General features: G+C 49.3%; 7 protein-coding genes across 7 annotated transcripts; all 7 read right to left on the bottom strand.

Annotated features, from left to right (window-relative positions):
- Positions 1-8,055: 8,055 nt before the first annotated feature.
- Positions 8,056-8,791, bottom strand: EI90DRAFT_3064354 (uncharacterized protein; the record flags this gene model as incomplete). Its single annotated transcript, XM_039060799.1, is given in 5 exon segments — positions 8,056-8,096; positions 8,150-8,166; positions 8,468-8,475; positions 8,486-8,598; positions 8,609-8,791. Coding segments are annotated over 4 exon segments (263 nt in total), but the record flags the coding sequence as incomplete, so codon positions are not given.
- A 564-nt stretch (positions 8,792-9,355) lies between these two features.
- EI90DRAFT_1517512 (uncharacterized protein) lies at positions 9,356-10,832 on the bottom strand. Its single transcript, XM_039051865.1, has 3 exons — positions 10,489-10,832; positions 10,352-10,437; positions 9,356-10,289 (listed from the first exon to the last, which is right to left on the bottom strand). Exons 1-3 carry the CDS (start codon positions 10,517-10,519, stop codon positions 9,600-9,602), a joined length of 807 nt encoding a protein of 268 aa, XP_038914446.1. The 5' UTR covers positions 10,520-10,832; the 3' UTR covers positions 9,356-9,599.
- Positions 10,833-13,363: 2,531 nt separating this feature from the next.
- On the bottom strand, positions 13,364-14,739 carry EI90DRAFT_3064347 (kinase-like domain-containing protein). Its single transcript, XM_039060798.1, has 5 exons — positions 14,670-14,739; positions 14,304-14,614; positions 14,182-14,250; positions 13,918-14,121; positions 13,364-13,857 (listed from the first exon to the last, which is right to left on the bottom strand). Exons 2-5 carry the CDS (start codon positions 14,484-14,486, stop codon positions 13,642-13,644), a joined length of 672 nt encoding a protein of 223 aa, XP_038914445.1. The 5' UTR covers positions 14,487-14,614; positions 14,670-14,739; the 3' UTR covers positions 13,364-13,641.
- On the bottom strand, positions 14,458-15,312 carry EI90DRAFT_1517922 (uncharacterized protein). The gene is made up of 3 exons (XM_039051867.1): positions 15,013-15,312; positions 14,670-14,962; positions 14,458-14,614 (listed from the first exon to the last, which is right to left on the bottom strand). Exons 1-3 carry the CDS (start codon positions 15,037-15,039, stop codon positions 14,530-14,532), a joined length of 405 nt encoding a protein of 134 aa, XP_038914444.1. The 5' UTR covers positions 15,040-15,312; the 3' UTR covers positions 14,458-14,529.
- Positions 15,313-16,243: 931 nt separating this feature from the next.
- EI90DRAFT_1517592 (uncharacterized protein) lies at positions 16,244-17,399 on the bottom strand. The gene has a single exon (XM_039051866.1). It carries the CDS (start codon positions 17,187-17,189, stop codon positions 16,404-16,406), a length of 786 nt encoding a protein of 261 aa, XP_038914443.1. The 5' UTR covers positions 17,190-17,399; the 3' UTR covers positions 16,244-16,403.
- EI90DRAFT_1517933 (uncharacterized protein) lies at positions 17,400-18,641 on the bottom strand. Its single transcript, XM_039051868.1, has 5 exons — positions 18,459-18,641; positions 18,244-18,394; positions 18,103-18,172; positions 17,947-18,043; positions 17,400-17,879 (listed from the first exon to the last, which is right to left on the bottom strand). Exons 1-5 carry the CDS (start codon positions 18,559-18,561, stop codon positions 17,794-17,796), a joined length of 507 nt encoding a protein of 168 aa, XP_038914442.1. The 5' UTR covers positions 18,562-18,641; the 3' UTR covers positions 17,400-17,793.
- Positions 18,642-20,551: 1,910 nt separating this feature from the next.
- Positions 20,552-22,550, bottom strand: EI90DRAFT_3064337 (uncharacterized protein). The gene is made up of 7 exons (XM_039060797.1): positions 22,442-22,550; positions 21,976-22,362; positions 21,908-21,922; positions 21,821-21,835; positions 21,684-21,769; positions 21,219-21,617; positions 20,552-21,158 (listed from the first exon to the last, which is right to left on the bottom strand). Exons 2-7 carry the CDS (start codon positions 22,154-22,156, stop codon positions 20,787-20,789), a joined length of 1,068 nt encoding a protein of 355 aa, XP_038914441.1. The 5' UTR covers positions 22,157-22,362; positions 22,442-22,550; the 3' UTR covers positions 20,552-20,786.
- Positions 22,551-24,164: the final 1,614 nt, after the last annotated feature.

The following is a 24,164-nucleotide window of genomic DNA, read 5'->3' as shown; positions in this document are numbered from 1 at the left end:
GAATGCTGACAGCTCACATAAAAATAGCAGGCATAAAAGCCTATGCGCTATTCGATAGTGGAGCCGAAACGGACGCTTTATTGCTGGACTTCGTGCATGTGGTCCACATCCCAATTCTCCAATTGGAGAACCCAGTCATCCTTCAAATGGGGATGAAAGGAACAAGATCACAGATCTTGTTTGGAACAAATGTGGACATTGAGATCAACAGCCACATAGAAAATCACTACTTTGATGTAATTAACATCAATAGATACAACACCATATTCAGCGCCCCCTGGTTAAACAAAAACCAGGTAAGCTTAGACTTCCGGTCCCACAAAGTGAGAACGGTGAACAAGGGCAACATAGACACCCTTGGAGTAAGCGAAGACCATGTGACGAGATCACACAGATGGAAAACTCGAGCAAGAGCTTGAGAACAACCAAAAAAGAAGCCCCCCTGACAGGGAGGTGGGATTGAAACACACCTCAGGGTAATCGAAAGAAAGTACCCTGAAAGTTGGCCCAATCCTAGTCCGGAAGGACTAGAACTTCCAGACGTACCACATCTGGAGGGTCTCTCCATGAACAACCCTGAGTTCAAAATACTCAGGGAGTGGTGGAGAGAGAAATTCAAAACCGTAATGGCGCCAGCGCCATTAGAAATGCCTCCCTTGAGGGAGGTGAACCATCGAATCCTGTTGAAGGATCCGAACAAGAAATTTTGGGAAAACACCCCGAGATGTCCTGCAGCACTGCAGGAAGCACTAGCGACCAAAATAGATCGCTATGTAAAAGCAGGATGGTGGTATCCCATGAACAGCAAGCAAGCATGCCCACTACTGTTTATCCACAAAGCAGATGGATCTCTGCGCATGGTAATAGATGCGAGGAATCGTAACTCAAACACGATCCTTGACATCACACCAATGCCAGACATGCGACTGATCCAAGAATCAGTTGCCAGAGCAACATACCAATCCAAGATCAATATGTCGGATGCATACAAACAAATATGCATGGATCCAGACAACGTCCATAGGACAACATTCTCTACACCCCACAGGACATACAACTCGAACACGATGCAGCAAGGAGACTGCAACGCTCCCTGCACCTTCCAGCACACACTGACCTGGGAACTACGAGGAGAAGTAGGCAGATGCCTACATGTCTGGTTCAACAATATATTCACCAGCACAAGCTCGGTGGAGCAATAAAGCATTATTGTGGTTGTTCACTCGCCTCAAGGGGGCGAAATTCTACATAAGCCGGAAAAAATTCCAGCCATTTGCCCCAATCCTAGACATTCTAGGAAGCTGTGTGGACAAACAAGGCATCCACACTCAAGTGGACAAAATGGAAAAAATCCGCAACTGGTGAGAGCCAGTAGACCACACAGGAGTCCTAAGATTCCTGGGAATGGTAGAATATCTATCGATATTCATGCCAAACATCAGTGGCTACACAGGACCACTGCAAACAATCTGCTCAAACAAGCAGACATTCAGGTGGACACCACTCCACCAGAAATGCTTTGACAAGATCAAACATCTAGCGTGCAGGGCTCCGATCCTGAGGCCCATCCAGTGGAATCCACTGGAAAGCCTCTCAGAAGAAGAGAGGACCAAACTCCACGTCTGGGTCATAACAGATGCATGCCCAGTGGGCATGGGTGCACTAATTGGACAAGGTGAAAAGTGGCAGACTTGCCGCCCAGCTGCATTCATGTCCAAAAAGTTCACTAACACACAATGTAGGCACTTTGCCTACAAGCTCGAGGCACTGGGTGTCCTCAAAGCACTCATGAGATGGCAAGACAATCTCATGGGAGGCCGTGAATTCACAGTAATCACGGACCACAAAGCTTTGGAATATTTCAAAGCAAAAAACCACAACTCAGGTAGACACCTGAGATGGCAAGCCTTCTTCGCAAGCTTCAATTGCAAAATAAAATACGTGGAAGGCCACAAGAACAAAGTGGCAGATGCACTCTCATGGTACTATGACTCGTCAACAGACAAGGATCTGCATTTCGACGACTACATGTCAGCAGACATCCATCTGGACAAAAATGCAGAAGATACTATCCCTGACAGAATCAAGGAATACAAAGAACTGCTACTAAGCAGCACCCTGAGCAAAAACTCAGAGAGAAAGAGACTCGCAGCAATATGCATGAGAAATACCCTAGAGGAAGCTCTAGGGGGGAGTGCCCAAAATCTGGAAGAAATCATAATTCCAGAAGAGAACCTTTGAAAACAATTCGAAGAGAAAGACCTCATTGAGGCAATAAAATCTGGATACTTGCAAAGCCAGATCCACTGGGAAATCCTAGAGAACCCAGGGAACTTCAAAAACTTCTCCATAAAAGATCAGCTGATAACCCGACTTGGAGAAGGAGGAACGACCCAAATAGTAGTCCCAAAAGGGAACTACAAAAGGAAGTCCATTCAAGGAATAATCCTCAGAAACATCCACAAAACACTTGGACACCTAGGATCCAAGAAAACAGTGGAAACCCTCCGTTGACACTTCTGGTGGAAGTCAATGAGGAAGGATACCCACACGTTCTGCAGGTCTTGCAGAACTTGTCAAACAACAAAGAAAAGCACCAGGAGAAATCCCGGACTGCTTCACCCACTCCTGACCCCAGAGACACCATGGTCGTCAATAGCTATGTGTCATATCCCGGAATCCCGACCCCGTGCACTCCCACCAAACCACACCTTCCTAACAACTTCACCATCCCCTACACCATGCCTCCCCACTCCCCAAGTCACCTTCCCTCCTGACTGTCTCAGCTCCGGTCTGGTTGTGACACACCAAACCTTGGCCACTCCCATCCCGGAAGCTCGGTCCCGAGTCGGAACATTCGGAGACCCCAGATTTGCTCCGATATCCCAATGGACCTCCGACATCCCGTGACATACCCTTAAACCATTCCTCCACCCATTTCATTTATTTGAGTCACCTAACATCCTTCAGATATGCAACTCCGCTTTTGGAGCTACCTGCATCCTTCGGTGATCTCCCTCACGTTATCACTTATTAGTCACCTTCCATTCTTAGCACGACTACCTTCTTCCTACCATTCAGTCGGCTAACCCCCCTTACCCATTTGTCGTTCCCATTCATTTTCCAGCCTCTAACTCCACCCTCCTTGGCCCGACACCTCAGTTCCCCATTTAAGATATTGTTCAGGACCTTTCGGTGCCTTTCGGTATCATTTGGCACCTTTCGGTGTTGCCCCATTGTCATTTGGACTTTGACTAAGTCCTTCCCATTCCCCCTTATAAATACCCGTAGATTAGAACCTGTAGTTCCTCAGTTCTAATCTCAACTAAAATGCCACCCAAAGTCCCTCTGAGTGAATTCTGTTCCCATTCTACAAGATACCTCAGACATAAGAAATACAAGGACTAACTGAGACGTAATGGAGGCACAGCGCTCCCTCCGAGTCGCTGAGGCCATGTCCTTCTTAGAGCCTCTTGTACCATCCAGCAGAACCGGGCCCCCTGAGAAGCTTCGGTCCACTACCGGAGCTCTCAGACCCCCCTCTAGTTGAGCCCCGCCTGCATTCGGACTCACGCATTTACCCCTATGATCCGGGTCTTTGACACTATGGACTTCACAGGTCCATTCCCAACAAGCTTGGGATATGATTACCTCTGGGTAATCATTTGTAGGTTGATGTCCAACGTCCACCTAATTCCAATAAAAACAACAACGAAAGCACTAGAACTAGCATTCGTATTTCTTCGTGAAGTTGTAAGACTCCATGGTCTACCACACTCGATCATATCAGATCGAGACTCAAAATTCATGTCAAAATTTTGGTGCAAACTACACTGAATACTCGGTGTGCATTTGAAATTCACAACTGCATTCCACCCACAAGGTGATGGCCAAGTGGAAAGAATGATACAAAAAGTAGTACAAATACTACATGCAATGGTTAGACCAGATCAACATGACTGGGCAGCAAAACTGTCGATGGCAGAATTCACGATCAATGCGAGCTCGAACACATTGACAGGATTCGCCCTGTTCAAATTAATCTATGGCCATATGCCAAAGATGTGCCTAACAGCACCACTCTCAGACTACCTGGGAGTAAACAACTTTTCCCAAAAAGCGAAGGAAAACCTCATGGCAGCACACGATGCGATAATACACAATCGCACTGCTCAAACAATCCAGGCGAATAAGAAAAGATGCCCGGACCTGCCTTTGAGAAAAGGCGAGCTTGCATACTTATCCACAGATAAGCTGAACCTACCCAAAGGAAGGGCAGGAAAACTAAAGCCCTTATACATAGGGCTTTACGAAATTCTGGAAACATTTCCAGAGACGTCAAACTATGTCCTCAAGTTGCCACCACAACTTGAACAACGCGGAATCCACCCAAGATTCCACATATCCCGGCTCGTACCTCACGAGCCGAATGACCAAGAAAATTTCCCAAATAGGGAAGTAAACACATTCTACAATTTTGGGGAAGACCCTGATCACGAAGCAGTAGTTCATGAAATCTTAAACCACGCATGGGTTCACAACGAACTCTGGTTTAAGGTCAAATGGGAACTAGGGGACACCACATGGGAACCCCTAGGAAATTGCAACGACCTCGTCCACCTGGACGAGTACCTCACATTACAAAATGTAAGGGAACCAGAAAAACTCCCTATCAAAGCAGACAGGGAACTCTCGGCATCACTATGCCCCCAAAAATGGAGGTGGAGGAAGTAAAGCTGAGGGATGATGGCCCACAGCCAAGAGCGTGGGAAAGTTCTGGGCGAGTAACTCGCCCAGACAGCCACACCATGTACTAGAGATCACATGGGCCAGGCGAGTAACTTGCCTAGACCACGTGAACCACAGGCTCACGTGCAAAAGAACACACAACTGTGGCGAATCCCATGCACGCAAGAACAAAAACCCCTCCCACCACCACGAGAAACATAACGACGAAATGTCATTCTCTGGGGGAGGCAACCCTCAGTTCAATCCAAACAAGCCACCGGACATCGAAATACGACAACCCAGGGAGCAAGGCTCCCCGGAACAACAACAACACCAGGTGCAGATAAGCACCATGGACTACATGATGCACACAGCACAAATGAGTGCCACAAACCAACAACCATCCACGTTGCTAACAGGCACCGCATACCCCCAGCCTCCTCAGAGGGGCTTCCAACCATATGCAGTGCAAACTGCACCGATGGTGCAACAAGTGCCATTCCAGGGGCAGCATTTGCTGCTGCAGCCCCAGGCATACTCCCCAGGGAACTTCCCTGGCCAGATCAACCCCTGGATTGGCCAATTCAGCCCAGGTCCAACAACACCCCAGCCAAATGCAGGCTGGGAATCAGCCATCACGTCAGCGGTAGCTGCTCAGACAGGTCAGCTCCACGAGGAGCTGAAAGAGATGAAGTCCCTCATAGGAGGGAGATGAGGAAGCGACAGCGGCTCCTCGTCCAGACCGTCCAAACGGGCATGGTCTGATAACTCGAGGGCGTCAGAAGACACCTGCGACCATTGCGCCCACTGGAGGCATGAATACAACAGAGCATGAAGAGATGCCGAGGGCATCTTCGACTCTCTGGACTCTCTGAAAGACACAGAGAGAGAGGTCGATCTCCAAAAAAGTGAGATCGAATTACTGAAACGTGAGCTCAGAGAGGCATGCGCACTGGCAGACCTCGCTGCCAAACCCATTATGATGGGGGCCTCCCAGGTCAGGGGGAGGGGATACAGTTCTGGGCCTCATGAGGCACGACCCCACATGGGGACTAGCGCATCAAGGGGTGGGGCACCGACTATCCCACCACCCTGTGGGCAGGCGACCCTGTCCGGGTTGCATAAGGGCCTGCCCTCAGAAGGGCAAACCCATGTCGAGGGGAAGAGGGAGAGCGGTAGGCAACCGACGGCAGACCCTAAAATGGGGACCACTGCCAGAGGCGGCAGGCTGCTGAGTACCTCAGCACCCTATGGGCAAGCTACCCTGCAGCGAAGTGTCCACATGCTATACAAGACCGCCGAACTCAATGAGTTCAGCAAAGTCGAAGCTCCAGTCAATGTAACAATTGACCCCAACTTCCCCATGAGGAGAATAGCGGGGTCAGAAGCGGCGCACGACGCCGCATACGCTTGGTGGACAAGTGTGAGTGGGAAAGAATTTGTACACTGGTATGAACAGGCTGAAGCTGCCTTCAAAAGCGGCAAGGTACACAGAACCCTTCACGAAAAAGTGAAGGAAACCAAGAAATACTTCTTGGGACCCCCAAGTATTGCAAGACTCGTGGAGGAGTATAATTCCCCAGAGAATAAGGGAAAAATCTCCTGGGAAAGTCTAGGCAAAGCCGCCTATCTAAAGTCCCAGTTCAAACCACTCAGGACTCCTGAGGAACATGCCGCAAGAACTGCAGAACGGGAAGCGAAAGCTTCCAAATACCAGGAAAGAGATGCAAGTCTCCACGCTGGACAACCAGCCCAATGACCACCCTTCCCCACAGGAAGAACAGTAGACCTACCGTACTCCACACCTGAGCCAAGTAGCTCAGGAACACAACAACCCGCTCCCACCCAGGGAGCACCCACTTCGTCAAGCCCACAGCCCGACAATGTAGCCCAGGCTACGTCATCACATCCGACGCAGCAATCGGATGTCCAGATGAACAACCCAGAGGAAAACCCTCCTCTGGGGCAATGACTCCACCCTTGAGAAAAGGGAAAGTGACATGGTAATATGCCATCAAGGTGCCCCTGAAAACATCTTCCCCCAACTCGAGGCCCCGCACACAATACTGTATGCAAGGAACCGCAAGTAACAATTGCAGAAATCTCTACTCCGTCAAAAGACCCACATCCACCACTGCTTGTGTGTAAACACCACTTACACACGAACCCTCATGGAACAAGTGAGGAACACCAAAGACATACAACCTTTGGGTCAAAATTCATTTTCGACAAACTCCACTACTTTTCTCCCTGCGATACCCATGTATCGCCGTTCACTTCAAAGTAACGGCCCACACTCACTTATTCCCTAAACCCTTTCTCTCTCCTTCACCAACATGTACAAAAATCACCCACTTTAAAGTGGTGACAACAAAACACTCATTGATAATTTCAAACTCAATGTAAATCAATTATTAAAACTTTGTTTTCTTCACCATCAACCTTGTATGTGTCACAAATGCAACGCAAGGGGGGAGAATGTCAGGGCAATAGCCCCGAACCCCAAGCCACATGTAATTAGATACATATAGTCACATGGGTAAGCGGGAACCTCCGGGTAACTGCTTACACACTACCGTAAAATACACACATTTGTATCACTTATGGCTCCGTGTGCTGAGCTACCCCAGAGACCTCACAAAACTGGTGTTCAGGAAGTTGGTTCTTTGTCGGTCAGTCGACATAGTTGTGCGCAATTCCTTATGTTGCTTCCAATTCCTGTTACCCACTCACAAAGTGGATCGCCGGTTTCATGGTAGTCCTATTTTGATTCAGTTCAGGTCTGGTCCACTTAATCCTGTTCTGATTTTTGAACGTTACCTTCAACTGCGACATGATGCCTTCTCCTTCTTTCCCCAGCTTTGGGTCCGAGGTGATGGATCCTTACCCTCCCGTTCTTGGTTTTTTCAAAGATTGCATACTTGTCTTCCGAAAGAATTTGCTGGTCATTCTTTTCGCTCTGGAGGGGCTACCCACCTTGCCGCTCTTGGTTTTTCAGATTCGAGGATTCAAGCTTTAGGTCGTTGGTCTTCTGATGCTTGGCAGATTCATATTCATAAGAACCCTGTAATTCTTTGTGCCCGTTCCCCCGTGGGGTCTTCGATTTTTGATTCCTAGCTCCCTCCTTTATTTTTCACCACCATCCCTCCCCTCCTCCTTCTTCTACCATGTTACCAGCTCGCTTCAAATCAAGAGGCTTCAACATCTTGTCAGGGCCGTCACCACGCTATCCGTTACACCTTCGCCCACGCACAAGTTTAAATTTAATGGAGGCACGAGATTAAATATGACTTGTGTGTGCCGGCCTCAGTGCCTCAGTTTTCTTCTGGGTATCCGCCGTGCCCCTTTGCTAGGTCAAGTCCTTGTCTGTACGCAATATTCATTGCTTTATGCCTTTAGACTGTTCATCCGTGATGTTCAGTTTTTCTTAGTTGTCTGGTATGCAATTGTGTCCATGTTTCTGATTCTGCTGCTTGATCGGTATGTCGGTGGATTTTCTTTCTCTTTACACGCGTCCGCTGTACGCTTCGGCCTCTGTGCCTTCTTTCTTTTATGCACGCCCGCTGAGTGCTTCGGCCTCCATGCCTTCTCTTCTGCGTCCGCGGTACGCTTTGGCTTCTCAGCCACCACCTCTCGCGTCCGCTGCACGCTGTTGTTCTACAGTCTTTTATCTCTCTTGCGTCCGCGCAGGCTGGAGTTTATTTCCTTTTTCTATGACTCTCTTATTAGTTCTGGTTAGGGTGGTTGGTTGGCGTTGAATATTCGGTCTTGCATTGGATAAGGCAGTTAGCCTTGGTTACCCTTTGCAAGTTGGATCCCGGATGTTTATGGTGTCTTTCATTTTTCGGCTCATGCCTTGTTTCTTGTAACTTTACTTCTTCTCTTTTGTTGGCGCTTCTTGCTGCTACTCTCTGTTGTCTTCATCATTACCCTCCACCTGCCCCATCGCCTCCTTTTTTGGGGGGGTTTTTTGTATCTACCGGCTCGCTTCAAATCAAGAGGCTTCGACATCTTGTCGGGGCCGTCGCCACACTATCCATTACGCCTTCGCCCACGCACAAGTCCTGCATACCTGGAGCGGAAACCTCCACGAGGAAGGGAGACTGCCGGATAACTGGCTGAATAGCACCGGGGTTTTAGTGGGTATACCGGACCCTCCGTGACCGAGTCCGGGAGCCCCACACAGCGCCAAACCGGCCAGTGCGTAATGCATTTCCCCGCGGTGGCAAACCGGCATTCAAACCACTCCACACTCCATAGGATTCTACCTCCCTGTACAAACTCCAAATACATGTTATGTATCGCGAAAGCTAATGGGGTTCCACCAAAAAAAAAAAAAAAAAAAAAACTCAATTGAAATTTTGCATCCCCTGAACTGTACATTTCAGCTATGTCTTCAACACTCGGCACTTAATGACTTGTTGATCAGTCCTACTCCAAACCTATATCGCTCCTCCTGACGCTAATCAATGCTCCGTACCCATTGATTGTCCGGCCCATCCTCTGTCGGAAACTTGCACTAGGGTGTCACTAATCTTGCTGGAACCATGAAACGAAACTGCACCTATAAAACAAGGTTCAAGTGCTTGCTCGATTAGTCATTATCACTACCGAATTAATTATGGAGTGTCTGTGTTCGTGGTATGTGAAGGAATCTATCCAAAAGAGCGAAGGGGTATGCGAGATGAAGCAAAGAGGAAGAGTCTAGTGTCGAGGAAACTACGGAGGCGGGGAGTATATGATGACGAAGAGGGTGTAGTCCTTGCTCGTCCGCCTACACACGAAAGAGCAGTCCGTCCATAAATTCACGGAGCAAGGGCATAATAAAAGCAACGACATGATCTAGCAATGCCAAGTTCTAACTGATGACCCTAACCACCGTTGAAGGGCAGCTGGGGTACATTTGGATAGCCTCTCAACTGCGGCCCATTCAATGTTTGCATCACAGGGTTATACACAACTGCTCGGATTCGCTGTTGATACGGGATCGCCGGTGCCGGCGGCACGAAGAACGAGCTCAAACTTTGGGTAGGCTGTGCAAGGTAACCTGAGGGCGGAGGCGGTTGAACGCATGTGTTAGGGGCCATCTGGGCCTGCGCATAGTTGATGTTTATCATCTGGTCAAACGTGAGTTGCTGAGCGGCTCCAATGCTTAGTGGGTCGGGGTCACGGGGGTAGGTAGAGTATGGGTTTTCCGTGTACGTCGTACTCATTTCCGAAAGTGCTGCAGCGGGTGGCGGAGGTGCTGGCGCTGCAGTGATCCCAGCGATGTTGGCAGGAGCCATGGAACACCGTGGACTATCAATGGGGAGTTGAGATGATGTCTGCGCGGCTGGTGGGCGTGAGTTCATCGATTGCTCTGGGAGATGTGACGAAGGGGGTGTAGAGTCGACTTGTTCCGATGGCACAACGCCCATGTTGCCCACCCGCACTGTTGGGGAAGTACGAGCGTTGATGGTTGTAGATTGCGTCCCCGGTCGGCATCGGGGTGACACAGTCGGTGGGGGTCGAGTCCTTTCAGGGCTGCGGCGAACCCGCAACTCGAACCCTCTGTCGCTGGCCTACAGGTCAGGTTGCACAACATCAGCTATGGATGAACCGAAGACACAGTCCGGCGACGTACAAGAGCCCAGACCTCTAGTAGGAGTTGGTGGATCTTGTGGGGAGGCACATTCATCAGTTGTTCGCGCCTATTGTACGAACTTAACCCTACAAGGTAGTTAGCGACACACACGAGCACCAAAAACAGGAAGGACTGACAACCATAGGCATTGTCTGATGTGATCAGCATTCTATCAGCAACATGCCGATGTGTACACAGTAAGCAAAACCACTTGCCTAGCAAATTTTCTGCTGTTAAAGATGTGAGTGAGAGATGATGGGGTATCCAAATCTAGCGATTATATTTACCGAATAGGGGCTTCAACTGGGACACCCACACTGCTAAGAGGGATGCAGCGCTGACAGTGGCCAGAGTGGGCCCATCAGACTCTATACCATAGGCTAGTTTGGCTTCATCCAGAAGTACTCCCTTCCTAGACTCGTCCGCTCCCGTGAAGCTCGCTCCAACCAGGCGGAGGACTCGGCACAGCATTGTATTCCTCGCAGCTTCTGCGGCTACTCCCTCGTAGAGAATACCAGGAAGAAGATCATTCGCATATGCAATACCCCGGATTATTTCGCTGTCATGTGGCTCATTATATGTCGTCGAGGTAGAATAACGTTGTCGAAGTTGTCGATCACGACGATCGCGACGATCCTGACTCCTGGGGTTCCCTGCGGGAATTTCAGCCGGGTGAATAGCCCCTCGAATGACGAAGGGATGCGTCACCGCATCTGGATGCACAAGTTCAGAACTGGTTGGAGCACCAGCGTCATTGACCTGATTTTTCGAACTAGGCTCACGGGGTCCAGAATTGCGTTCGCGTTTGACACACTGAAACCGGGTGGATTAGCTTGGGGCCAAAAGCATATCCTAATACAATAGATTTAGCGTACTGGAATCCCCAATTTCCTACAGTGTAAACACTTGGCGTTGCCGTCGCCCCAATGTCGGTCACAGCGTCGATGACTGAGTTGATTCGGGTCATTAGTGCCTGCCTTCCCATCAATGGCGATGATGCACCACTTACTTAGCGTGGCAAGACTGGCACGAACCCTGGTGGTATTCATTGCGCCTTTTTCGGGGGCCTCCGGCCCTGAGAGAAGTATTGAAGCAGTATTTTGGGCCATACAGCGCGCAATGGTGAACTACGGGAAGACGAGGAAGACGACCGGAGAGAAGGAGGGGATGCGGAGGGCGCGCATGCCTCCTCCTCTCTTATGGTGCTCGGAAATTGCGGAAGCGGAACACATTGCACTTCAGCGAGGCGCTGAGGAAAAAGAGCCGCGCCACATTCCGACTAGTTATCTGTTGCTTGCCAAATTTCCAGCAAGCACAAGCAAAGGCATCGAACTGTCCAAGCAAGTGAAGTGGAGCGTCTGTACATTAATGATTCGGGACTCGACGAGCTTCGACACAGTTCATCGAAAAAAGAATGGGGTCAATTTATTTATGCATTCAATTCATCCAAGACTGAATAGACTCGCTCAGAATATCACGTGTGCGTAACGCCGGACAGCTTCCCGATAGATTCATCATCTCATCGGGCGAGCGTCATATATATATGCAGGGGCACCACAATTGCCTCTTGACTCAGTCAATTATCTTACATTTCCCTCAGCAGAATCTCACTCGATCGTTCGGCCGTCTGAAATCCGAATGAGTGAGTTACCTACTGCCTGCCACGGTTCGGTTCGGTTCTGAGGCCATTTTTTGAGAACCAGAACCAGAACCGAACCAGTATCTGAACCGAACCGAACCGCATTTCGGTTCGGTCCCTGTTCAGTTCGGTTCGGAACAGTTCAAACAGGCCTGTACCACTAACCAAGCAATGTGATTTTTGGTCCATATGGAACTCGCTTTCAGGCCCCCATGGATTTGTCTAAAATTGCCAGATTTGCGCCAGGTAGTCCAAGACTCCAAATATGTGTAGCCAATTTTCCTTTTCAATTGTTTTCGGCCATCCCCAAATGTGTCCAACACAAAGACCTTGATCTCTGAAGCTGTGAACAAAATACTTGATGAATGTATGCGCAATATCTATGTTTATTCAACATCATGGTTGAGGCTACAATCCTTCAATGGTTCTGTGGTTCGGTTCGGTTCGAACCGGTTCGTAATACCCTCCCAACTTAGAGAACCAGAACTGAACCGGATTGGAATCAGATCAAAACCGAACCACGGTTCGGTTCCAGTATGGTTCGGTTCACGGTTCGGTCCCGGTTCGAACCGGTTCTCTGAGAACCGCGGCACCCCTACTGCCTTGGCGGAAACAGGACAGAAGTCCAGTATGAGTCCAGGCATCTACGCAACTACGCCGCACCGGTTGCAGCTAGGCGGTGTTCTACTCAAGCTTGCTACGGTCCTTTCCTGAGCTGATATCATGCTCACTCTTTGCTACAGTCTAGCGAATGGGTCATCCCACCAACAAACTTGTTTAAAGGACTTACATTCGAATTTGCGTTTAACATCCCTCGGCCTGGGCGTACAGACGTCTATACCCGAATTGTTTATCGTTACCGTTACCGTTCCGCCCCGAAGCACTCTCACTCAGTGCACACACGGACTTCACACCACAATGTGATTAAAATATCTGATCGAAGGGAACGCATTGGTGATCACAGCAAACAAACTAAGAAAACCAAAATTCCGTAGGAAAGGTAATATATCTTTTATTGCTCTGCCAACTCGAAGGTAGGTCACGAACCCAACGAATGAACATGAGCAGGGAGATCGTCATAACAATGTGCATGCTGGATCATCGGGCCTGGCCTCCCAGGGCCTGACGATTTCATAACGTCCCCGTTCCATTTGTGTTTGAGTATCGCACCCGCGCTCCTTCCTCTACATTCCGTCGGTGCTTATGCCGTGCCATCGGCTAGGGCTGTAGGAGGGGGGGAGGGCGCGAATTTCCGCTGCGAATTTAATCGTGTGAATGCCGCGCCGATGATGAGCCCCGGCATTGAATTAGGGTTGTAGGATCCAAGAATTTAACCGATTCGACAACAACGACCAGGCTGAGTCTTTTGATAACGCCTGCCTCGAGTGGCGCCGGTAATCCACCAATTTCGGCGCTCTGCCAGACCTGACAAATGTAACAGGTAACATGTATGTCTCCATATTCGCTACGCTGTATCCTGCACAATGAGCGGCGTACACATCACATAAGAAACGTGCATCATGCAGCATAAATAGGATAGATAACCCTTCGCTTACTGAAAGGCATGCTTGCCCACATGAGCACATGAGCAGTTGGGTATTTCGTGATTGAACTCAACGGGGATGCAGGATTCTAAGGGTAAAAGTCGGAATTATCGTCCGACGCTGTTTAGATAATCCCACCTAAAACTTTGAACCACTTGCTCAATGGTAGCTCGCTCTTCTGGATCCTGTTTGAGACATCTTTCGAGGCTAGCGAAGAATTCATCGGACTCCTTCCACACGTAGGGGGGTTCACCACTCTGCACAGCACGGAGGACTTGCAAGTCACCTAGCACTGCTGCATAAGGTCTTATGCCGGAAAGCACCTACGGGAAGATCCATCAGTCAGAAATGGTACATAACGTGGGATCTTGGTATGCTAGGACCTGTCCAGATGCACAGCCAAACGCCCAGATGTCACTTTTTCTGTCGTGGTCTTGCACATGGTCACCGAGTAGCTCGGGGAAAGTGAACCGTAGACTACCGTTGGCAGCGCTAGATTCTTCCCTATACGTCGAGAAATCCAAAAGCATGCATGACAGTCCAAAATCACAGAGCATAGCACACTCTCCCCTAACCACAATGTTCTCCTAGGAAGATGTCAAGAAAATCCAATAAAGTCATAGACGAGAAGGGAAAGCAAGACGAACCGGTTTGATATCGCCGTGTATTACATTTTGTAAGTGCAGATACGCCAGACCTTCGGATATGTCCACAACCTATAGAGATGATATCAGTATTAAAGTTTCACAAGGAAGTGGGGTAGCCTTCCCAGTCGACGGCGGTCAGCATCTGGAGTCCGTTTCAGATACTCCGATACATTTCCTCTCTCACACCAAGCTGAAATTAACTTAGCACACGTCGTGTCCTCTTGAAAGAATTCCAATATCCATCCATGGAATGTAACCACGTTGGGGTGCCGCAGTGATGCCCAAATTTTCACCTCGCGCAGCATTCCCCACAGCACACATCAGCGATGATTCGCAGCAGATCAATGCTTATACAAATCCTACAAAACTTGGTGATGACGTCCTAGCCAGATGAAATACATGATCCCCCCAGGACCTTGATACAGACGGCATGCTGGTGATACCCAATCAGGTTCGCAAGATTCAAAAATACTCAAATGTTCTCTTACCATCCCAAGTTCCCTTGATAAACTCTTGCATAACCCATGAGAGTCCACCGCTGAGTCACTCGGCCAGCGAGGTTGCGAGTAGCATCAACTCGAGAGAGCTCCTCAAGAAGTTTGAGGATCCGAGGGCCATATATGGGTGCGATTGATGAGATGGGAAGTGCGGTGTAAAGGGGAAGGCGGGACACTTGCATCGACACTTCCCCAAGCTGTTGAGGGCCAGATCGAGCTGGAGCACTTCGCTCCGGAAGAATCGGTTGGGGGGGGGGGTTCGATGGGAATCGGTGGAATTGGCACTGACAGAGCTCGGGTTATCAGGTCTAGTTTAGCCAACACGCACATTCACTTTCACTAGAGGTCCAAAGTATACCATCACTTGGACCGCAATGGGGGAATGTCAAATCAGTGCTAGGAGGAAGTTCGGAACGTAGTGCTCGTATTGAGTTGTCCAGGAACGGGGAGGATATTTTTCTCTCCACCTGGATGCTTTTGAATCGGGCGAACAGCGACAATCTGACGACTAGCTAAAACGATAACAGTGCCCACCTATCACCACCCCAGGCTCGTGGGTTCTATAGTCGCATTCTCGTGAAATACACTTTGAAAGCGCCAGGTGAGCTCGGGGCTGATACCCTAGACATTTGGCGTACCGGCGTTCTCAATTTCTGGCATCTCAAACACTTCGCGTTGTTGTCACTCCAACCTGGGTCACAGGCGCGATGACTGGTTAACGTCGGACCTCAGCACCTATAATCCAACCCCATCGGCGATACCGCATAGCTTACGTAGCGTAGCAGAATTGGGACGAAGGTTTGCTATATCCATGACGCTTCCTTCCCGACCTCAGCATACTGTGCGTAATAGCGCAAGGGAATGTAAGGAGGAAAGGGGGAAGCAAATGACCAGACAAGCGGTATGTGCCGATATGTGGGAAAAGTAAGATGAGCGCAGGCGCGTCGATTTATGTAAGATCGCGACCTCATTGGTACATTTTGAACGCCAATTGGTATATATGATTGTGTCCAACAGCGTAGTCAAGCCTCCCTATGATCAACACGTACATCGCCTCTACCACTTCCTTCGGTGTTTGTTCTGCTCCTTTATGTGACACAAAGAATTGGTTTGTACTGCACTGCTAGCTTCAGCACTAAGCGTTAACAATTCAGGCGTGAGTCAGAAGTAAATGCCCTTCTGCTCCGTTCTCGGCAAATTCCAACCACTCATCCCGGTCGCGTATCCATCCTCCGTTATCTGGATTCTGGAGAAAATGAGTAGGGACTATATATTACTTGCTCTCTCCCATGTCATGCGCAGAATGGATCACACAATCGTCAATCGCTTTCGTTTGCTTACAATATTGTCTGCTAATGTAATGTGCTTCCCGAAGGAAAACGTCCTGTCAAAAACTTGCGCTTGAGTCTTGCTGGAGCCGCGAAACGAAAAAGTGCTCGCTCGATTAATCATCATCATTATAGAAACAACTACGTAGTGTCTGCGTTCATGGTATACTGTGAGGGAATCTATCCAGGAGAGCGAAGGGGTATGTGAGATGGGGCAAATAGGAAAGAAGAGTCCAGTGTCGTTGCCCCTACAAAGAAAACAACTGAGGCAGGGAGTATATGAAGGATAAATGTTAAAATGACGAAGAGGATATGGTACTTTGCGGTCCGTCTACGCAGGAAAGAATAGTCCGTCCATGAGCCCATTGAGCAATAGAAAAATGAATAACGATATCATCTAGCCATGAAAGTTCCGATTTCCAGTTCCATTGCGTCCGATAGCCCTACCGCTATTGTAGGGCATCTGGGGTGCACTTGGATAGCCTATCAGTTGCACTTCATCCATAGGAATGTAACTTGTCAGCGTTTGCGCCCGGGGATTATTCGCAACTGGTCGGTTTTGCTGTTGATACGGATTCGATGCCGGCATCACGAAGGATGGGCCCGAAATTTGGGCAGGCTGTGGAAGGCAACCGGAAGGCGGGGGCCGTTGAAGGTATGTGGTAGGGGGCATCGGGATCTGCATATAGTCCGAAAAGTAGAAGCCAGTGTTTACCATTGATTGATCGAACGTGAGTTGTTGAGTAGTTCCATTTAGGGGGCCGGGATCGCGCGGGTGGTTAGGGTATACGTTTTCGGTGTACGTCGGAACCTTTTCCGTAAACGATGCAGCAGGGGTGGGAGGCACTGGTGCCGGGGCGCTTCCAGCGATGTTGGCAGGAACTGGCGCAGGACGCCGTTGACCACGAAAGGGGGGTTGATATGATGTGTGCGCAGGTGGTGGGGGCGGGCTCATCGATTGGGCGAGGTGATATAACGGAGGGGATGTGGAGTCGACTTGTTCCGATGGAACGATGCCCATATCGCCCACCCGCAATGTGGGGGAAGTGCGAGTGCTGATGGTCGTAAGTTGGGTCCCTGGTTGGCGTCTCGGAGACGCAGTCGATAGAGGCTCAGTCCTTTCGTGGTTGCAGCGAATACGCAACCCAAACCTTTTTTCTCTGGCCTGCAGGTCATGTTGCATCGTTTCAGTTAGAATGAACTAAACCATACAATCCGGAGACGTACAAAAGCCAAGACCCTGTCCAGGAGTTGGTGAATTTCGTGGGAAGGCACATACTTGAGTTGTTCATGCCTGTTGTGTGAACTCAACCCTGGGGGGACAATCAGCCACACAGCACACAAACACGAAAAAGGGGAGGACGAACATTCATAGGCATTGTCTGATGGGATCAGCACTCTATCAGCAACGTGCTAACGCACATACAGCGAGCAAAACCACTTGCCTAGCAAATTTTCCGCTGTGAGGGATGGGAGTGAGAAATGTTAGGGCGTTCAAATCCATAAACCATATTCACCATATACAGGCTTCCACTCGGACAACCATGATGATAACAGGAACGTGGCCTTGATGGTAGCCAGAGTGGGCTCCTCGGACTCCAAACCATAAGCTTGCTTAGCCTCATCCAGGAGCACCCTTTCTCTGGGCCCGTTTGCTTTCGCGGAGCTAGCTCCAAAAAGGCGAAGGACTCGGTCGAGCATTGGACTAACGCGCTCATCATTGCTGAGTTGATTCCTTAAGCCTTCTGTGGATATTCCCTCGCCGAGGATACCAGGGATATGATGGTTCACTTCGGAGATGCCTTGGGATATTTCCTGTGCGGTATCATGTTTGGGAGAATATTGTTGCTGCCGAGCACGACGATTCTGATTGCTATTCCCTGGGGATTTTTCGATCGGCGTGGGTCGTCAAAGATGGAGAAAACGGCGTGTCACCGCACCTGAATGCACCTCAGACCTGGTTGAAGTACCAGCAGTATTGTCCTGATTTCTCGAGCCGGACTCATGGGACCCAGAGTTGCGTTCCCGTCTGAGGCACTTCGTACCAGGGTTAGCATCAAGCCAAAGCGTGAATAGGCCCAACAAGTTTAACGTACTGGAGTCCCCAAGGTATCGCAGTTTGAGCATTTCGCGTCGTTGTTCCAATCTCGGTTACACCGGCGATGACTGATCCAGTGTCAGGACATCAGCGCCATCCCCCATTCGACCCATCATCGACGATGGCGCATGACTCACACATCGTAGCACGATTGACACGAAAACTTGTGATATCCACCGCGCTCCTTTCGGGCGCTCTCCGGCGAGGAAGCAAGATTCTGGGGCATGGTGCAGGGAAATGTGAAGAAGTAAAGGGAGAGGAAACGAGGTAAGAGGGAAGGGCGTAAGGAACTGCATGGCTCCCTTTTCTCTTAAACTTCCCGGAAATTGCGGAAACAGAACACATTGCACTTGCCAAAGCGCCGCGCGCGCGGAATAATGTAGGCGATGAGGTAACACATTCCGACTAGATATCTGCTGCACATCCCGCTTGCTAAATTCCCAGCAAGCAAAGGCATCGATCGAACTGTCCAAGTGAAGAGTGGTGCGTTCGCACAATGATTCAAGATTCGACAGAATCGACAGAATTCATCGAAAGCTGCGACGGGTTCAATTGCATTCAATTCATCCAAGACTGACGCGCCTTCTCGCTTATATCGCGCAAGCCTTATAGACTAGGCGCGCTACGGCTACGGTCCCTAAGTAGCTATGCATATTTGATGGCGGCTTGTAACCGCCCGCTTGACTGCCTCTACTTAGCCCACATTGCGAAATTTCCCCGCGGCAGTTGGCACCCCAGCAGAATCTCATTTGGCCGTTTGATAACCGAATGAATTATTGTTCGCTGCGAGCCCCACTTTGGCAGAAACAGGACAGAAGTCCAGGCGTCCCAGTAACAACGTCGCTCAAGCCAGCACTTGCAACTAAGCGGTGTCTTACTCTCCTGGTGCTCACTATCTACTACCACAGTATTGGCCACCTTCCAGCGACTATCTTCCCACCAATGAACTCGTTTGATCTTTGGTGCTGGATTTAAATGTGGAACTGACCACTTATCGCTTGTGCTCATGAGGCTCCTAAGCAGATTGGATGATACACGGATATCTGCGGATGCGGTTTTGGCTCCAGAGACTCGAGATGGTGTGACCTCTGCAACAACCCAAGTACTGTACGTAACGTCATCAGTTTTTCGATGATCGCTGCAAACCCAGTTTGGAGTATGGTATCTCAATCCGGGGTTGAACCGTATACATTTGCGGATTCTCAACCGAATCACAGTAATCCGATCCGTTGGGACCCATATGTATGTAGTAGTCTGTCACCACATGCGCAATCATTGATTTTTTTTCATCGTTGCCGTGTCACCCCGGAACACCCTGGACTTTACAAAACGCGCGTCGTCTCACTCAGCGTGCATCATGAAAACAGGGGTATCAAAATGTGATTCAAGTATGTGAAATGATGGGGTCACAACCAACCAACTAATATATTAACAAAGAAAAACCAAAAATTCGAAAGATAAATTGGTCGAAGAGCAGGCCGCGAACCCAATGGGCAGGGAAATCGTTATAACATTAATGTCGATCACCTCCAACTCCACCCCAGGGCCCAATGATCCCATCGGCTCTGGCTGTGGGGGCGCAGGATTGGCACTAAATTCGCAGCAGAAATCCATGGATGCCGATTATGAACTTGCGTTAAATAAGGGTGAAATCCCATCGCAACTCGCTGCCAGCTATTCGACGCCCTTGGGACATCCAAGAGGGCATGCTATTAACAAGCCGCTCATAGCAGGAATTTTCTGGTGCCGATTTCGACAACAATGACCACTAAGTTGAGTATTCCTATGACGCCTGCCTCGAGTGGAGGCGATAATCCACTTAGTTTCAGTGCTCAGGCCCCGCCGGACCTGACAGTGTAATTCCATGTGTGTTTCTCCGTCCGCTGCGCTGATGAGTGGGAGCATGCATCAGATACCTGCTGAAAGGGATGCTTGCTCACATGAGCAGTTGACAGCGATGCAAGGTTTTAAGGGTAGAAGTCGCTAACATCTCTCCCCGTTAAAGAGGGCTGGTCGCCTACCTATCGCTAGAACCAAACGCTCTTACGAAGTTATAGAGGCTGGAGTCCTGCCTAGGAGTCGTGCCTACAAATGCTCAAACATCGCTTCTTCTGTCGCGAATTTGCACACGGCAACTCGGTATCTCAGAGCCGCACAGTACTGATGAGGCTGGATCCTTCTGCATACATATGTTGAGAGACAGTTGGTCTCTGGAGAGCACTGACCCAGGAAATTAAATTATAAATCACGTTATTCCCTTCACAACATTCCCGGTGCTTTACCTTCAATCCCTCAAGTGGCGGACACGTCAAGACTCAGCCCCAATCATCCCAAAACTCAGTGCCACTACTCACCAGTTATTCGGAAAATGTAATTTCTATGTTCCCCCAGACTCTCACCTGTGCTCACGGCATCAACCGTCTTGCACCAGATTTAACCATTATAAGCCACTTTCATATATCACTATCATGAAGAAAACGCGCAAGCCCGACACCAACATTGAATGATAAGACTATGTTAAAGGAATATATGGCGTCCATGATCGCAAGAAACAAAATGTGCCAACCAAAGAAACCAAAAGTCCAATGATAAGCGAGTAGAATGTCTAATGGAAGATAGTGAACTGAAAATACAACGAATATATCAAAGAATCCATCATAACAATACCCCCAGATAGGAATCCTATCTACTTTGATCTCTAGCTTCATTCCATCCGAAGGCCCCAATACTGGAGCCTGGATCTGCGTTAGGATACGGTTCCATATGGGTCCGAATCCCTCCAGTGCGCTCCCTGCCAGGCACCCGTCCCATATTATGGGTAGAACTCTGCACATCGGCCCAACTCCGGTGGTGCGGATTCAAGGTGGGCGGTATGAATAATGGGTTCAAATATTGAGCGGAGGGTTGAGGCCTGATGAAAGATGGGACAGCGTGTTGAACATGGTTGGAAGGGGAGTTTTGGGCAACTTGCACATGTCCCTTGTTTGACGCAAAGAATGGACCCGAACTTCCAGCAGCGTATGCCATAGCCTGTTGACCAATGACATTGGAATCCTGTATCGAAAGGGGTGCGTAGTCAGTGTGACACCCAAGCTGCCAGACGATATGGCCTACGGAGCCAATACAGCCGTCATATACGCCTGCGAGGGGATACACAACTCCTGTGGCGGACGGAGGGGCTAGGGTCGGGTTCACCGAGATCCTGCTGAGGCCATTGGAGTGGCCAGCGGAACTCGGTGAATTGAAAAGGGGAGGCAGGTATGAAGGTTCAGTCGGCGCATAACCTCCCGCCGATGGCCACAGAGTGTGTCTTGGGGGTGGTCTGGGATTTAGCTGATCTAACGGTGCGCTAATATCCAAGTTAGTTGATGTTGATTTGACAGCTGTGCGCTGTGCAGGAGCTTTTGCAATGTCGGGCTGAGACTCCTGCGGCGCGCGCCTTGGTGAAGATCGCTGGCATTGGATCACTCCATCCCTTGACGGAACACACAACTCAAAGTCCCCCTCCTTGGCCTATGGATCAGATGTCGGAGAATGTCAGTTTCGAACTGGCCAAAGAACTACTATTTGACAACGCACGAGAGCATGAACTTTTTCCAGGAGGCTGTCAATCTTGTCCCGAGACGTATCCCTTAGTAATAAGCGCTCCTCGTACGAATCCAACCCTGCGATATGGTCAACAACAGGGTACATGAATGGAAAGCAGGGGTACTTACACGTATGGGCGTTAGCTGACGTTAGTCGGAACCCCACCATTTTACTATCAGCAACATCGTCAATGTAATGCGCAAACACAGACTTGCCTAGAAGGTCCTTCGCTGTTGAAGACGTGAGTTGAGGGTGGTGATAAAGATTCCAAAAGCATATTTACCGAAGCGGGCATGATCTTGTAACCTAAACAACCCCCATGACAACAAAATAACGGCCATAACGGTGGCGAGAGTTGGAACCTCAGATTCCCTCCCATAAGCTTCTTTGGCGACGTCCAGAAGCTCTCTAAATCCATCCTCCCAGGGGTTCTTGTCCAGGAGGCGAAAGACGAGAAGTAACATCAAACTGAAGTGTTGATGATCGTCGGGGTTTACTGAATCCGCTGGGAGCCGAGAGCGTTGCACAAATCGCTCTTGGTTGAAAACGCCAGGAAAGAGGTGATTGGCATAGCCGATGCCTTTGGCTATTCCGGTATTCTGAAATATATTATATGCACGAGGTTGCCGGAGGTTCTGATGATGACGATGATGATCTTGAGGAGTTGGATCTACCAGTATGAAGTTTCCAAAAGCGCGAGGAAATTACATAGTATCCGCAAAAGGGAGAAAAATGATGAACCGTCGCACCTGAGTGTTGTAGTTCAGCCTGAGAAGCGATAGGGAGACCATCGGCCGACGTATCAGTAGTGTTCGTCGATACTCCTGAGGCTCGAAGTTTAGGTGGCTGTCCTACGCACTTTGCAATGTGTCGAGTGAGTATGGTGCTGAAGCCTGGCTCACTCAACCGCGAGCAAACGTAGCATACATTGAGTCCCCACCCCGTGCACCTTGAACAGCTTGCACCTTCAACCTCCCATCTTCTGTCGCACTTGCGTTGACTAAGTTAGGGAGAAAGAGAGAGAGAGAAGTTGTTAGTGCGCGTGCCCCTTTATCAACAACGAGCTACTTACGCTTGGTGACAAGAAGTGCACGCGCGATTGTACTTGGCACGCTTTCTTGAACTCCCGGGTGGGGATGCTTCCGAACGATTTGTTGTTTGAGCAAGACATGACGACGCGCCGGTACGCATATCATGCCCATATCGGCTATCCGATATGATACCCTTTTACCATGTGTTTCGTGTTTCACTGTTGATTGCCTTCCACATGTAGCGCTGTCGCGTATCTCACTTTCTTATTACTTTTGTCTGATATTCGTGTTATTACTTTAACTACTTATACCGCTGTGCGGTTACAATATCAAGTCGGTTGTTCCCCGTTATCCGAGTGTCCACGCTGAGAGCTACATAACAACACGATTCCTGGACATAGTGTTGGAGGAAAGATAGAACGTAGAAGGCGGTGGTGGAAGGAGTAAAGTTGAAGACTTGAGAGGAAGAGGAGAGCTGCTTTTTTTTTTCTTTTACTAAACCGATCAGAGCATTGGTCTTAATAGAATAGCAGGAGAGAGAAGATTTAAAGGATGGAAAAAAAGGGAAGCGCGCGTCTGATCTCGATCCAGCTGCCTTTTATTGTACACGAGTCCATCAATGATGGAGGGATCGACCCTCGACTCGTAAGGAGAGTTTACGAAGGAATCAATTTTCATTTTGTGACTCCAACATTTGCAATGATGAATTTGAATAGCGCTGATGATGTCTAATTTGCAAGAAATACCTCACCTTTGGTGCATATTTTGTCAACGTGCGCAGTGCATGTGCTACGACCTCCTAAAATCAAAGGGCCCCGCTCCGTGGGTTGGCACCTCATGATTTCGGCGTCAAATCATGAAGAAGATCATTCTCGCACATTGTTGTTACTAACTTTGAAACACGTGGGCAACAGGCACCATAAATTCTAAGTAACGAAGCAATCCTACAGTGTTCCATACATACAATTACCTGGTGCTGCCATCGCACCCTCAACCCACTTGCTGCGACAGATTTGCGCCCATCCATACAGCGCTAGTGATGGAAGGGCCGACCTCGATATATTTCCCCCGAGCAGCTCTCGGGAGTCGAGTGGAACCCTACGCCCCGGGCCCATAGAAGATCATGACCCCTTTTCCGTTTTCAACATTGCCAAATCATCGCATCAGGGAGGATTGTGCCAAATGCTCAGAGTACGATGTACTTGATTGGTCGGAGACGGATACGGATGACCTCCCTAGTACGTTCATGCTCATACATGTGAGTCAAGAGACATCAAGATCATCTCTGCGCTTATATGAGGTCGCTTAGCTTTAATTATCAATGGCAGCCGCCGATCAATCTGTTGAGAACCGCGGCAGCGATCGATGCTTACTTATTGATAAATGTGATGCCAAGTCAAATGACAGCGGGTGAACGGAGCGATTCTACATGTTTAGTAGG

This window comes from Cantharellus anzutake, assembly GCF_015039405.1.
Source record: "Cantharellus anzutake strain C23 chromosome Unknown EI90scaffold_34, whole genome shotgun sequence".
NCBI lineage: Eukaryota > Fungi > Basidiomycota > Agaricomycetes > Cantharellales > Hydnaceae > Cantharellus > Cantharellus anzutake.
Note: the sequence above shows the minus strand (reverse complement) of the source record. Positions and strands in the feature narration are given on the sequence as shown.